The sequence below is a fragment of the Hippopotamus amphibius genome, chromosome 15, assembly GCF_030028045.1.
Source record: "Hippopotamus amphibius kiboko isolate mHipAmp2 chromosome 15, mHipAmp2.hap2, whole genome shotgun sequence".
NCBI lineage: Eukaryota > Metazoa > Chordata > Mammalia > Artiodactyla > Hippopotamidae > Hippopotamus > Hippopotamus amphibius.
In genome coordinates, this window is record NC_080200.1 from 5,684,063 (window position 1) to 5,700,522 (window position 16,460).

Consider the following 16,460-nt stretch of genomic DNA (forward strand, 5'->3'; position numbering starts at 1 on the left):
TCCGCTCATAATTGGGCCCCTTGCCTCTGGCATGTGAACAAACACCAGGATAATGAGAAAAAGACAAAGTGCAAGAGAGATGGATCACCCTCGATGAGCCCCAGATATGGGAGGCAGCCCAGCCAAGATTAGAAAAGCTGACCCACAGCTGACCACAAACATATGAACAAGCCCAGGGGAGACCCAAAGAACTGACGAGGAGAGCCCAACCTAAACTGCTAACACGTGGCATCAAGTGGCTAAAACAAATGTTGGTTATTTTGTTCTTGGATGTTTTCTTACTCAGCAATATCTAAATGCTACAAAGAGATCAGAAAAAGCAGAGATGACTTCCAATACCTCTAAGTCCAAGGCAGGGGGACATGATGAGGGCTCCACCACTCCATACATTTCATGATGGAGTCACCCTACTTTTAAATAAATAATAGAGGTACAGCAGACACAGGAAGATGGAACCCTTATCTCTTGATGACAATATTCTGACCACGTTGCAGAGGATAGATTCGAGGGAGCAACAACAAAGAAATGGGGAGATTTGTGAGTACCCTGCTCTAATACTGGTGAAACTGCAACAAAGGAGTGAGAAGAGTGGAGAGATGCAAGAGGTATCTATCAGGGCGATTGCCAAATGAGATGATGGCTGATTTAATACAAAAGAGGAGTGAGGATCAGGAATAACTCTCAGATCTTCATTCAAATATCTTTTAAGGAAAAGTTTTGAAGTTTGGGTCTGAGCGATTCCCAGGACAGAGTTTATTTCGGTGATACTGACATTTGGGACCAGATCATTCTTGGTTGTGAGCAGGCTGTTCTGTGCATTGCAAGATCTTTAGCAGAATCTCTGGTCTCTACCAACCAGTTGACAGTTACACAAAAATCCACACCACCACAACCGGTTTCAATAACCATAAATGTCTTCAGACCTTGTCAAGATAATCCTACCGGGGGGTGGGAGGGGTAAATCATGCTCAGGATAGAGCCCTCTCTTACTCTCAAGCACTGCTTGACCCACTCCTTAACTCATAGGAGACCGACAATGGAAGGTCACATCCAGGTTCTCCCACTTAATAGCTGCGTATCCTTGGACAAGTGACTTTACCTCTCTGAGCATCAATTGGATCATTCCCAAAATGAGGACCATAATGCCTACCTCATTGGTTCATCAGATAAAGATCTGAATTAACCGAGTAGGCAAAGAAGAGCAGGTTCTCTATACCTTCACAGATGGAATTTATAAAGATGAATCCAACTGGGCACCTGCAACTGTAGCTTCCCAAAGAATTGGTACACTCAGAATCCTCTGGGCAGACCCCACTGTGGAGGCATTCATTAATGTCTGAGGAGCAGTGGAGAAGAGAGGAGACAAAAGATTAGGTGGCTAAGGTGAGAAACACATGTACCCAACTCAATAGGAGCTGTCCACCGAACCCATGTCTGAGAGCCTGAGAGCATTACCTGTACAGGTGAAATGACCTGACATTCCTTTCATCCAACCATTTCCAGTGGGAGAAGAGAAACCTTGCATACAGCTGCAATTATACTTTCCCATCATGTTTATGCAGATTGAGTTCGGACCACAGGGTGAGGGTCTTTGAAAACATTCATCTATATCTGGAGAGAAAAAGAGTCAGATTTACAAATTTTCTTCACTTTGTGAAACACTTTGTATTTCTCAAAGATGTTTGAAATTATCACTTCCATTCCATAAGATCTTTTTAAAATTTATTTATTGATTGATTAGCCACGTTGGGTCTTTGCATGCATACAGAAGCCCACATACATAGAGCCCATGCTCTGCAACAAGAGAAGCAAACACGATGAGAGCCCGTGCACTGCAATGAAGAGTATCCCCTACTTGCCTCAACTACAGAAAGCCTGAATGAAGCAAAGTAGACCCAAAACAGTCAATCAATAGATAAATAAATTTACAAATAAAGGAGCTCATGAGATGCAAGACATTGTTTCAACGATCTTTGGAAAATACAAACTGTACACAAGCAAGAGGGTGGCAAACACTATCAACACACAATGATCATGGGTTGCAAACATGCCTGTCATCCTTTGCTCCTCCCTGTGTGCACACCTTGAGATCAGGTTTGTGCTATACAATGTGATGCAGCAACTCCTCTCTTAAAGACGAGGCAGCTGTTTCCCCAGGCCTTGATTCGAGTGGCTCTGTGACTGGCATTGGCCAATAAATACAGCACGAGTGATGTGGTATCAGTCCCAAACTTAATTGTCGAGAAACCTATTTTGTTCTGCTCATACTTGGGCCCCTTGCCTCTGACATGTGAACAAACCCCAGGATAATAAGAAAAAGACAAAGTGCAAGAGAGAAAGATCACCCCATATGAGTCCCAGATATGGCAGGCAGCCCAGCCAAGATCAGCAAAGCTGACCCACAGCTGACCACAAACATATGAACAAGCCCAGTGGAGCCCCAAAGAACTGACGAGGAGAGCCCAACCTAAACTGCTAACACGTGGCATCAAGTGGCTAAAACAAATGTTGGTTATTTTGTTCCAGGGTGTTTTCTTACTCAGCATTATCTAACGGCTACAAAGAGATCAGAAAAGTCAGTGATGACTTCCAATACCCCTAACTCCAAGGCAGGGGGACATGATGAGGGCTCCACCACTCCATACCTTTCCTGATGGAGTCACCCTACTTTTAAAAATATAATAGTGGTGCAGCAGACTCAGGAAGATGGAACCCTTATCTCCTGATGACAATATTCTGGCCGTAGTGCTGAGGATATATTCAAGGATACAACAACAGAGAAACAGGGAGACAAGTGAGGGCCCTGCTGTAATAATGGTGAAACCAAAACAAAGGAGTGAGAAGATTGGAGGGATGCAAGACGTATTTAACAGGGCGATTGCCCAATGAGATGATGGCTGATTTAATACATAACAGAAGCGAGGAGCAGGAATAACTCTCAGGTCTTCATTCAAATACATTTTAGGGGAAAGTTTTGAAGTTTGGGTTTGAGCAATTCCCAGGATACAGTTTATCTCGGCGGTACTGACATTTCGGACCAGATTATTCTTGGTTGTGGGAAGGCTGTTCTGTGTATTGCAGGATGTTTAGCAAAATCTCTGGTCTCTTCCCACCAGTTGACAGTAACACAAAAAACCCCACCACCACCACTGGTTTGGACAACCATAAACGTCTGCAGACCTTGTCAACATATCCCCCCCGGGGGGGGGCGGGGGTGTGAATCATTCCCAGGATAGAGCCCACCTTTACACTCCAGTACTGCCCGGCCCACTGCTTAACTCATAGTAGGCCCTCAAATGGAGGTCAAGTCCAGATTCTCCCACATAGTAACTGTGTATCCTTGGACAAGTGACTTTACCTCTCTAAGCCACAACTGGATCATTCCCAAAATGAGGACCATAATGCCTACCTCATTGGATCATCAAATAAAGGTCTGAATTAATCAAGTAGGAAGAGAAGAGCAGGTTCTCTATACCTTCACATATGGAGTTTTTAAAGGTGAATCCAACTGGGCACCTGCAACTGTAGCTTCCCAAAGAATTGGTACACTCAGAATCCTCTGGGCAGACCCCACTGTGGAGGCATTCATTAATGTCTGAGGAGCAGTGGAGAAGAGAGGAGACAAAAGAATAGGTGGCTAAGGTGAGAAACACATGTACCCAACTCAATAACTGCTGTCCACCAAACCCATGCCTGGGAGCATTACCTGTGCAGGTGAAATGACCTGGCTCTCCTGGCATCCAGCCATTTCCAGTGGGAGAAGAGAAACCATTCAAACAGCCACAATTATACTTTCCCATCATGTTTATGCAGATTGAGTTCGGACCACAGGGTGAGGGTCTTTGAAAACATTCATCTATATCTGGAGAGAAAAAGAGTCAGAGTTACAAATTTTCTTCACCTTGTGAAACACTTCGTATTTTTCAAAGATGTTCAAAATGATGTCTTCCATCCCATAAGATCTGTTTTTAAATTTATTGATTCATTGATTGGCCACATTGGGCCTTTGCATGCCTACTGAAGCCCACACACCTAGAGCCCATGCTCTGCAACAGGAGGAGTAACCACGATGAGAGCCTGTGCACTGCAACGAAGAGTATCCCCTGCTTGCTGCAACTAGAGAAAGCCTGAATGCAGCAACGAAGTCCCAACGCAGCCAATCAATACATTAAAAAAATTAAAAATAAAAGCTTATGCAATGGAAGACATTGTTTCAACCATCTTTGCAAAATACAAACCGTACACAAGCAAGAGGATAGAAAATAGTTTAAACCCATAATGATCATAGATTACAGATATGGCTGTCATCCTTTGCTCCTCCCTGTGTCCACATCTTGAGAGCAGGTTTGTGCCATACAATGTGATGCTGCCACTCCTCTCTTCAAGACGTGGATTTTGTTTCCCCGGGCCTTGACTTGAGTGGCTCTGTGACTGGAATTGTCCAATACATACAGGAGTGATGTGGTGTCAGTCCCAAACTTAATCGTCAAGAAACCTATTTTGTCCTGCTCATACTTTGGGCACCTTGCCTCTGGCATGTGAACAAATACCAGGATAATAAGAAAAAGACAAAGTGCAAGAGGGATGGGTCACCCCCGATGAGTCCCAGATCTGTGAGGCTACCCAGCCAAGATCAGCAAAGCTGACCACAGAAAAATTAACAAGCCCATTGGAGCCCCAAAGAACTGATGAGGAGAGCCCAACCTAAACTGCCAACAGGTGGCATCAAATGGCTAAAACAAATGTTGGTTATTTTGTTCCAGGATGTTTTCTTACTCACCAATATCTAACTGCTACAAAAAGATCACAAAAGGCAGAGATGACTTCAAATACCTCTAATTCCCAGCCAAGGGGAACTGATGAGGTCCTGATCATCCATATTTTTTTATGATGGAGTCACCCTACTTTAAAAAAAAAAATAAAGGTGCAGCAGACTCAGGAAGATGGAACCCTTATCTCTTGATGACAATATTCCAGCCCTGTTGCAGAGGATAGATTCGAGGGTGCAACAACAAAGAACTAAGGAGACTTGTGAGGACGCTGCTGTAATACTGGTGAAACCAAAACAAAGGAGGGAGAAAACTAGAGGGATGCAAGAGGTTCTATCAGGGCGATTGACAAATGAGATGACGACTGATTTAATACAGAAGGGGAGCGAGGATCAGGAAAAACTCTCAGGTCTTCATTCAAATACCCTTTAAAGAAAAGTTTTGAAGTTTGGGTCTGAGCAATTCCCAGGACAAAGTTTATCTCGGTGATACTGACAATTGGGACCAGATTATTCTTGGTTGTGGGGAAGCTCTTCTGTGTATTGAAGGATGTTTAGCAGGATCTCTGGTCTCTACCCACCAGGTCACAGTTAGAGGAACAACCGCATCATCACGACCGGTTCGACAACCATTAGCATCTCCAGACCTTGTCAAAATCTCCTCCCGGGGTGGGGGGACAACATGCTCAGGACAGAGCCCTCCGTTACTCTCAAACACTGCCTGACCCACTGCTTAACTCATAGTAGACCCTCAATGGGAGGTCAAATCCACGTTCTCAAACACAGTAGATGTGTATCCGTGGACAAGTGACTTTACATCTCTGAATCTCAATTGGATCATTCCCAAAAAAAAGGAGTACATTACCTATCACTTTGGATCATCACATTAAGTTCTGAATTAATCGAGTAAGCAAAGAAGAGCAGGTTCTCTATACCTTCACAGATGGCGTTTTGAAAGGTGAATCCAACTGGGCACCTGCAACTGTAGCTTCCCAAAGAATTGGTACACTCAGAATCCTCTGGGCAGACCCCACTGTGGAGGCATTCATTAATGTCTGAGGAGCAGTGGAGGAGAGAGGAGACAAAAAGTTTAGGTGGCTGAGGTGAGAAACACATGCATCCAACTCAATAGCAGCTGTACACCGAACCATGCCTGAGAGCCTGGAAGCATTACCTGTGCAGGTGAAATGACCTGGCTCTCCTGGCATCCAGCCATTTCCAGTGGGAGAAGAGAAACCATGCAAACAGCCACAACTATACTTTCCCATCATGTTTATGCAGATTGAGTTCGGACCACAGGCTGAGTGTCTTTGAAAACATTCATCTATATCTGGAGAGAAAAAGAGTCAGAGTTACAAATTTTCTTCATCTTGTGAAACCGTTTGTGTTTTCCAAAGATGATGGAAACAATGTCTACCATCCCATAAGATCTTTTCTGTAAATTTATTTATTTATTAATTGGCTTCATTAGGTCTTCATTGCGGCATTCAGGCTTTCTCTAGTTGCAGGAAACAGGGCCTACAGTTCTTTGCAGTGCATGGGTTCTCATTATGGTGGCGTCTCTTGTTGCAGAGCATGGGCTCTCGGAGCATGGGCTTCAGTAATTGTGGCACAGGGGCTCAATAGTTGTGGCTCACTGGCTCTACAGCACAGGATCAGTAGTTATACTGTGCCAGTTTAGTTGCAGTGGAATCTTCCATACCCAGGGATCGAGTCGAAGTCCCCTGAATTGGCAGGTAGGTTCTTAATGACTGTGCCACCAGGGAAGTCCCATCACATAAGCTCTTTTTTATTTTTAGAACATTTTTTGAGATACAGTTAACATACAATAAACTGCATATATTTAGAGTGCACGATTTGGTAAATTTTTTTCTTATTAGTAATGTGTATATGGCAATCACAACCTTCAATTCATTCCTCTCCCCCATCCTACCCACTTTCCTCACTTGGTGTCCATATGTTTGTTCTCTACATGTGTGTCTCTGTTTCTGCCTTGCAAACTGGTAGATTTCTACCATTTTTTATGTTCCACATATATATATATTAATATACGATATTCACTTTTCTCTTTCAGACTCACTTCACTCTGTATGACAGTCTCCATGTCCATCCATGTCTCTGCAAAAGTCCCAGTTTCATTCATTCTTACTCACCACATATGCTCTTAATTCTATGCCCTTTCATTGGTACTCTTTCCATCAAGCGCTGGGGTGTATATTTCCTCCCACTGAATTGGAGCATGCTTGGGACTATGGCAGTGGTGACACTAGGTTATAGAAATACGATTCTAAATCATAAAAATGTCACAAACTTCCACCTTATTGTCTTGAGATGCTCATGCTTCACTAGCCACCATACTTGGAGGAAGCTCAATCAGCCATGAAAAAACAGCCCAGGTGGAGAAGTCCTAAAACCTTCAGCTCACAGCCCTGCTGGAGCACCCGGCCAACAGCCAGCACCAACTTCAAAGCCTTGTGACTGAGCCACCTTCAAAGTGGATCCTCTATCCCCCAGTTGAGCCAACTCAACTGACACTGTGTGGAACAAAGTCAAGCCATTCTCATCAAACTCAAGCCAAATAGCAGATTCACTCATGAACAAAAGAAATGATGGCTGGCATTTTAACGCATTCAGTTCACTGTTCCCTAGCAATAGGTGACCAGAACTCTTTGCAAACCCACCTCTAGGAAGTCACTCATTGAAGCATCCATAGAATTGTGCAGATTACACCATAGTGTTCCCCTAATCTCCTTAAACCTTACTCTGTCAACTCACCCTAAATAAGCATTTGCAATGCACTTGTCACGCAGATAGAACTTTAAGGCAAGTCCCTTATAAGTCCCTCCCAGCAAACCACACCTCTCCTAGAGAGAAATATGGACCTGCCACTATACATCAAGTGAAGATCACAAGAACGCTTGTTCCGCCTTTAAGTAATAAAACACTAGACACAACTCAGGGTCTATCAATTGCAGGGTGATGAAGTCTGCAGTTGACCAAAAGAATAAGGTAGCATGTTGCTTCATGTGACAAATATTTATCAACTAGTCACAGTATCTTAGGTACCACAGGTCAAAGACACACAATAGATAAGACCCTTGCTGTAGTACCACTATTGTCTAGATGGGGAACTTTGCTTCCACCCCTTGGTAAAAATCAAAGGACCCACAAGACCACTGTGCTTACTGAATAACCCATAAACTGCAGCCCAAAGTTTTAAAAAATGATGTTTGTGCAGATGGGCAATACAGACATGAAAAGATGCGCAATATCATTAATTATTAGATAAATGCAAATCAAAACTACCTTGAGGCACCCCCTCACACCGGTGAGAATGGGCATCACTAAAAATCGACAAATAGCAAATGCTGGAGAGGCTGTGGAGAAAAAGGAACCCTCCTACACTGTTGGTGGGAATGTAAATTGGTGCAGCCACTCTGGAGAACAGTATGGAGGTTCCTCAAAACACTAAAAGGATAGTTGCCATATGATCCAGCAATCCCACTCCTGGGCATATACCTGGACAAAACTATAATTTGAAAACACACATGCCCCCCAATGTTCATACCAGCACTATTTGCAATAGCCAAGACATGGAACAACCAAAATCTCCATCAACGGATAAATGGATATATAGAAGACGTGGTACATGTGTACAATACTACTCAGGCATAAAAAAAGAAGAAATGCCATTTGCAGCAACATGTATGAATCTAGAAATTATCATACTATGTGAAGTAAGTCAGACAGAAAAAGAGAAACACCATGTGATATCACTTATATGTGGAATGTAAAATATGAAGAAAAATGAACGTATTTACAAAACAGAAATAGACTCACACACAGAGAGAGCAGCCTTGTGGTTGCCAAGGGGGAGAGCAGGGAAAGGATGGATTGGGAGTTTGAGATTAGCAGATGCAAACTATGATATATAGGATGGATACACAACAAGGGCCTGCTGTATGGCACAGGGAACTGGATTCAATATTCTACAATAAACCATAATGGGAAGGAATCCGAAAAATATATTTATATGTATACATTTAACTGAATCACCCTTCTGTACATCTGAAACTAGCACAATATTGTTAATCAACTATACTCTAATGGAAAACAAAACCTTACCAAAAGAACTACAACCTCACCCTCATATATTCCCTACCCACCTATCCTGTCTTCTTTGTCCTCATCTCCTTTAACTACCCCTAACACACGTGTTCATGCATGTATTTTCTTTGTTATATTTCTCTCCCACACTGGATGATAAGTTCCAGGAGGACAAGTACTTTTCCTTTGTTACTCGCTGCTGTACCCTCCATCCCTAGAATACTGCTTGGCATATAGCAGGTGCTCAAGAGGCGTTGGTTGAATGAATGCTTCAGTGAGTGAATGCTTATTGGCTTCAGCTTTGCAGATGAGGCCTCTGAACTCAGCTGAGACCCACCACAACTCTGACCCCACCACTGCTGTCTTTGCAAACAGATTGGACTTTATTCCGCAAACGACCCCCGCACCTACCTTCACACGTCTCTCCCGGACCCTGGAAACTCATCTTTCCACTGGTGGATTCAAACCCTGGGTTGCAGACACAAGAGTAGCTTCCAAGACTGTTGTGGCAACTCGAATGCTCGGGGCAAGTGCTGGAATTGGAACATTCGTCCACATCTGGTGAGTGGAAATGACAACCCGGGTCAAGGCAGAGGAAGCAGAGAGGACGCGAGACTGCAAATAGGAGATTCACTCATCCAGCTCTTCACCTGACACTCCCCAATGTCCAGGCTTTCCCCTTCTCCCTAAGCACCTGGCACTTAGCCACAGCCAAGAGAAAATATTCAGGCCAACTGTATGCAAGCAGGACGGTGGCAAAGAGTTTCAACCCATAATGATCATAGATTGCAGACATGGCTGTCATCCTTTGCTCCTCCCTGTGTGCACACCTTGACCGGAGGTTTGTGCCATACAATGTGATGTTGCCACTCCCCTCTTAAAGACATGGAGTTTGTTTCCCCAGGCCTTGACTCAAGTGGCTCTGTGACTTGCATCGGCCAACATATACAGCACGAGTGATGTGGTGTCAGTTCCAAAATCAATCCTCAAGAAACCTACTTGGTTCCGCTCATAATTGGGCCCCTTGCCTCTGGCATGTGAACAAACCCCAGCATAATAAGAAAAAGACAAAGTGCAAGAGAGATGGATCACCCTCGATGAGCCCCAGATATGGGAGGCAGCCCAGCCAAGATTAGAAAAGCTGACCCACAGCTGACCACAAACATATGAACAAGCCCAGGGGAGATCCAAAGAACTGACGAGGAGAGCCCAACCTAAACTGCTAACACGTGGCATCAAGTGGCTAAAACAATTGTTGGTTATTTTATTGCAGGGTGTTTTCTTACTCAGCAATATCTAACTGCTACAAAGATATCAGAAAAGTCAGTGATGACTTCAAATAACTCTAACTCCAAACCAGGGGGAAGGGATGAGGGCTTGATGACACCAAAACTTTCCTAATGGAGTCACCCTACTTTTAAAAAAAAATAATAGTGGTGCTGCTGATTCAGGAAGATGGAGCCTTTATCTCTTGATGACAATATTCTGGCAGTGGTGCAGAGGATAGTTTCGAGGGTGGAACAGCAAAGGAATGGGGAGACAAGTGAAGACCCTGTGGTAATACTGGTGAAACTGAAACAAAGGAGTGAGAAGACTAGAGGTATGCAAGACATACTTAACAGTGTGATTGCCCAATGCAACGATCACTGATTTAATACATAAGGGGAGCAAAGCTCAGGAATAAATCTCAGGTCTTCATTCAAATATCTTTTAGGGAAAACCTTTGAAGATTGGGTCTGAGTGATCCCCCCACAAGTGTTTACCTCGGCGGTACTGACATTTGGGACCAGATCATTCTTGGTGGTGGGGAGCCTGTGCTGTGCATTGCAGAATGTTTAGCAGGATCTCTGGTCTCTACCCGCCAGTTCACAGTTAGAGAAACAACCCCACTACCACCACCGGATTCGACAAGCAAAAGCATCTCCAGACCTTGTCAAAATCTCCTCCCAGGACGTGGGGGGGGCGGTGAATCATGCTAAGGATAGAGCTCTCTCTTACTCTCAAGCACTGTTTGACCCACTGCTTAACTCATAGGAGATCCTCAATGGGAGGTCACACCCAGGTTCTCCCACTTAATAGCTGTGTATCTTTGGACAAGTGACTTTACCTCTCTGAGCCTCAATTGGATCATTCCCAAAATGAGGACCATAATGCCTACCTCATTGGTTCATCAGATAAAGGTCTGAATTAACCGAGTAGGCAAAGAAGAGCAGGTTCTCTATACCTTCACAGATGGCGTTTTGAAAGGTGAATCCAACTGGGCACCTGCAACTGTAGCTTCCCAAAGAATTGGTACACTCAGAATCCTCTGGGCAGACCCCACTGTGGAGGCATTCGTTAATGTCTGAGGAGCAGTGGAGGAGAGAGGAGACAAAAGATTAGGTGGCTAAGGTGAGAAACACATGTACCCAACTCCATAGCAGCTGCTCACCAAACCCATGCCTGAGAGCCTGAGAGCATTACCTGTGCAGGTGAAATGACCTGGCTCTCCTGGTATCCAGCCATTTCCAGTAGGAGAAGAGAAACCATTCAAACAGCCACAATTATATTTTCCCATCATGTTCATGCAGATTGAGTTCGGACCACAGGGTGAGGGTCTTTGAAAACATTCATCTATATCTGGAGAGAAAAAGAGTCAGAGTTAAAAATTTTCTTCATCTTGTGAAACACTTTGTAGTTTTCAAAGATGTTTGAAATTATCACTTCCATCCCATAAGATCTTTTTTTAATTTATTTATTCATTGATTGGCTGCATTCGGTCTTCATTTGCATACTGAAGCCCACACACTTAGAGCCCATGCTCTGCAACAAGAGAAGCCACCACAATGAGAAGCCGTTGCACTGCAATGAAGAGTATCCCATGCTTGCTGGAATTAGGGAAAGCCTGAAAGAAGGAACAAAGACCTAATGCAGCCAATCAATAAATCAATAAATTTAAAAATACAACAGCTTATGGGATTGAGGACATATATTCAACCATCTTTGGAAAATTCAAACTGCACAGAAGGAAGAGGGTGGCAAATACTATCAACCCATAATGATCATAGATTGCAGACATGGCTGTCATCCTTTGCTCCTCCCTGTGTCCACACCTTCAGATGAGGTTTGTGCCATAAAATGTGATGTTGCCACTCCTCTCTTTAAGTCATGGAGTTCGTTTCCCCAGGCCTTGACTCGAGCGGCTCTGTGACTTGCATTGCCCAATAAATACAGCACGAGTGATGTGGTGTCAGTCCTGAACTTAGTCTTCAAGAAACCTATTTGGTTCTGCTCATACTTTGGGCACCTTGCCTCTGGCGTGTGAACAAACTCCTTGCTCATAAGAAAAAGACAAAGTGCAAGAGAGAAGGATCACCCCCGATGAGCCCCAGATGTGTGAGGCAGCCCAGCCAGGATCAGCAAAGCTGACCCACAGCTGACAACAAACACATGAACAAGCCCAGTGGAGACCCAAAGAACTGACCACCAGAGCCCAACCTAAACTGCCAACACGTGGCATCAAGTGGCTAAAACAAATGTTGGTTATTTTGTTCCAGGGCATTTTTTTACTCAGCAATATCTAACTGCTACAAAGAGATCAGAAAAGTCAGCGATGACTTCAAATACCTCTAACTCCAAGGCAAAGGGACAAGATGATGGCTCAATCACTCCACACCTTCCCTGATGCAATCACCCTACTTTAAATAAATACTCAGGAGGATGGAGCCCTTATCTCTTGCTGGCAATATTCTGGCCCTGGTGAAGAGGATAGATTCGAGGGTGCAACAACAAACAAATAGGGAGACAAGTGAGTACCCTGCTCTAATACTGGTGAAACCAAAACAAAGGAGTGAGAAGAGTGCAGAGAGGCAAGATGAATTTAGCAGGGCGATTGCCCAATGAGGTGATGGCTGATTTAATACAGAAGGGGAGCAAGGATCAGGAATAACTCTCAAGTCTTCATATAAATACCTTTTAAGGAAGAGTTTTGAAGTTTGAGTCTGAGTGATCCCCAGGACAGAGTTTATTTTGGCGATACCGACATTTGGAATCAGGTCATTCTTGGTTGTGGGATGGCTGTGCTGTGCATTGCAGGATGTTTAGCAGGATCTCTGGTCTCTACCAACCAGTTGACAGTAACACAAACACCACCACCACCACCACCAGTTTGGACAACCATAAATGTCTCCAGACCTTGTCAACATCTCCCTCTGGGGAGGGTGGGTGAATCATGCTCAGGATAGAGCCCTCTCTTACTCTCAAGCAGAGTCTGACTCACTGCTTAACTCACAGTAGACCCTCAATGGGAGGTCACATCCAGGTTCTCTCACTTAATAGCTGTGTATCCTTGGACAAGTGACTTTACCTCTCTGAGCATCAATTGGATCATTCCCAAAATGAGGGCCATAATACCTACCTCATTGGATCATCAAATAAAGGTCTGAATTAATCAAGTAGGAAGAGAAGAGTAGGTTCTCTATACCTTCACATATGGAGTTTTTAAAGGTGAATCCAACTGGGCACCTGCAACTGTAGCTTCCCAAAGAATTGGTACACTCAGAATCCTCTGGGCAGACCCCACTGTGGAGGCATTCATTAATGTCTGAGGAGCAGTGGAGGAGAGAGGAGACAAAAGAATAGGTGGCTAAGGTGAGAAACACATGTACCCAACTCCATAGCAGCTGTCCACCAAACCCATGCCTGAGAGCATTACCTGTACAGTTGAAATAACCTGGCTCTCCTGGCATCCAGCCATTTCCAGTGGGAGAAGAGAAACCATTCAAACAGCCGCAATTATACTTTCCCATCATGTTTATGCAGATTGAGTTCGGACCACAGGGTGAGGGTCTTTGAAAACATTCATCTATATCTGGAGAGAAAAAGAGTCAGAGTTACAAATTTTCTTCACCTTGTGAAGCACTTTATATTTTTCAAAGATATTTCAAACTATGTCTTTCATCCCATAAGACCTCTTTTTAAATTTATTTATTTATTCATTGATTGGCTGCATTGGGTCTTCTTTTGCGTACTGAAGCCCACACATCTAGAGCCCATGCTCTGCAACAAGAGAAGCCACCACAATGAGAAGCCGTTGCACTGCAATGAAGAGTATCCCATGCTTGCTGCAGCTAGAGAAAGCCTGAATGCAGCAACAAAGACTCAACACAGCCAATCAATAAATAAACAAATTTAAAAATAAAAGAGCTCATGCGATGGAAGACGTTTCAACAATCTTTGGAAAATACAAACTGCACGCAAGGAAGAGGGTGGCAAATAATATCCACCCATAATGATCTTAGATTGCAGACATGGCTATCATTCTTTGCTCCTCCCTGTGTCCACACCGTCAGATGAGGTTTGGTCCATACAATGTGATATTGCCATTCCTCGTTTCAAGACGTGGATCTTGTTTCCCCAGACCTTGACTCAAGGGGCTCTGTCACTGGCATTGGCCAATAAATACAGCAAGAGTGATGTGGTGTCAGTCCCAAACTTAGTCGTCAAGAAGCCTATTTGTTTCTGCTCATACTTTGGGCACCTTGCCTCTGGCATGTGAACAAACCCAAGGCTCATAAGAAAAAGACAAATTGCAAGAGAGATGGATCACCACTGATGAGCCCCAGATATGTGAGGCAGCCCAGCCAAGATCAGAAAAGCTGATTGACAGCTGACCATAAACACATGAATAAGCCCAGTGGAGACCCACAAAGCTGACCAGCAGAGCCCAACCTAAACTACCAACACGTGGGATCAAGTGGCCAAAACCACATCGGTTTTTTTGTTTCATGGCGTTTCGTTACACAGCAAAAATCTAACTGCTGTAAAGAGATCCGAAAAGTCCGAGATGACTTCAAAAACTTCTAACTCCAAGCCAAAGGGACATGATGAGGGCTCCATCACTCCATACCTTGCCTGATGCAGTCACCATACTTTTGAAAAAATAATTGTGGTGCAGCAGACTCAGGAAGATGGAGCCCTTATCTCTGGATGACAATATTCTGGCCATGGTGCAGAGGATAGATTCGGGGGTGCAACAACAAAGAAATGGGGAGACAAGTGAGGACCCTGCTGTAATACTTGTGAAACTGAAACAAAGGAGTGAGAGGATTGGAGGGATGCAAGACGTATTTAACAGGGTGATTGCCCAATGAGATGATGACTGATTTAATACAGAAGGGAAGCGAGGATCAGAAATAAGTCTCAGGTATTCATTCAAATACCTTTTAGGGAGAAGTTTGAAGTTTGGGTCTGAGCGATTCCCAGGACAGAGATTATCTTGGTGGTACTGACATTTGGGACCAGATCATTCTTGGTAGTGAGGATGCTGTTCTGTGCATTGCAGGATGTTTAGCAGGATCTCTGGTCTCTACCCACCAGGTCACAGAAACACAGACAACTCCACCACCACCACTGGTTTGGACAACGATTAGTATCTCCAGAACCTGTCAAGATCTCCCTCCGGGGGTGGGTGGGGGTGGGCGTGAATCATGCTCAGGATACAGCCCTCTGTTTCTCTCAAGCACTGCCTGACCCACTGCTTAACTCATACTTGACCCTCAATGAAAGGTCAAATCCAGGTTCTCCCACGTAGTAACTCTGTATCCTTGGACAAGTGACTTTACCTCACTGAACCTCAATTGGATCATTCCCAAAATGAGGACCATAATGTCTACCTCATTGGATCATCAATTAAAGCTCTGATTTAATTGAGTAGGCAAAGAAGAGCAGGTTCTCTATACCTTCACAGATGGCGTTTTGAAAGGTGAATCCAACTGGGCACCTGCAACTGTAGCTTCCCAAAGAATTGGTACACTCAGAATCCTCTGGGCAGACCCCACTGTGGAGGCATTCATTAATGTCTGAGGAGCAGTGGAGGAGAGAGGAGACAAAAAGTTTAGGTGGCTGAGGTGAGAAACACATGCATCCAACTCAATAGCAGCTGTACACCGAACCATGCCTGAGAGCCTGGAAGCATTACCTGTGCAAGTGAAATGACCTGGCTCTCCTGGCATCCAGCCATTTCCAGTGGGAGAAGAGAAACCATGCAAACAGCCACAACTATACTTTCCCATCATGTTTATGCAGATTGAGTTCGGACCACAGGCTGAGTGTCTTTGAAAACATTCATCTATATCTGGAGAGAAAAAGAGTCAGAGTTACAAATTTTCTTCATCTTGTGAAACCGTTTGTGTTTTCCAAAGATGATGGAAACAATGTCTACCATCCCATAAGATCTTTTCTGTAAATTTATTTATTTATTAATTGGCTTCATTAGGTCTTCATTGCGGCATTCAGGCTTTCTCTAGTTGCAGGAAACAGGGCCTACAGTTCTTTGCAGTGCATGGGTTCTCATTATGGTGGCGTCTCTTGTTGCAGAGCATGGGCTCTCGGAGCATGGGCTTCAGTAATTGTGGCACAGGGGCTCAATAGTTGTGGCTCACTGGCTCTACAGCACAGGATCAGTAGTTATAGTGTGCCGGTTTAGTTGCAGTGGAATCTTCCATATCCAGGGATCGAATCGAAGTCCCCTGAATTGGCAGGCAGGTTCTTAAAGACTGTGCCACCAGGGAAGTCCCATCACGTATGCCCTTTTTTTTTTGAACAT

General features: G+C 44.2%; 1 protein-coding gene across 1 annotated transcript in view; it reads right to left on the bottom strand.

Moving 5' to 3' along the window:
• Positions 1 to 15,899, bottom strand: part of LOC130837398 (adhesion G protein-coupled receptor E1-like) — a 62,394-nt gene extending 46,495 nt beyond the window's left edge. The window contains exons 1-9 of the mRNA XM_057710303.1: positions 15,834 to 15,899; positions 15,595 to 15,714; positions 13,569 to 13,724; positions 13,338 to 13,457; positions 11,339 to 11,494; positions 11,100 to 11,219; positions 9,287 to 9,433; positions 5,943 to 6,098; positions 5,704 to 5,823 (exon numbers count right to left, since the gene is read on the bottom strand). Coding sequence (XP_057566286.1) covers positions 5,704 to 5,823; positions 5,943 to 6,098; positions 9,287 to 9,433; positions 11,100 to 11,219; positions 11,339 to 11,494; positions 13,338 to 13,457; positions 13,569 to 13,724; positions 15,595 to 15,714; positions 15,834 to 15,867 — 1,129 coding nt within the window. The 5' untranslated portion in view covers positions 15,868 to 15,899. The remainder of the gene's footprint in view (positions 1 to 5,703; positions 5,824 to 5,942; positions 6,099 to 9,286; positions 9,434 to 11,099; positions 11,220 to 11,338; positions 11,495 to 13,337; positions 13,458 to 13,568; positions 13,725 to 15,594; positions 15,715 to 15,833) is intronic.
• Positions 15,900 to 16,460: the final 561 nt, after the last annotated feature.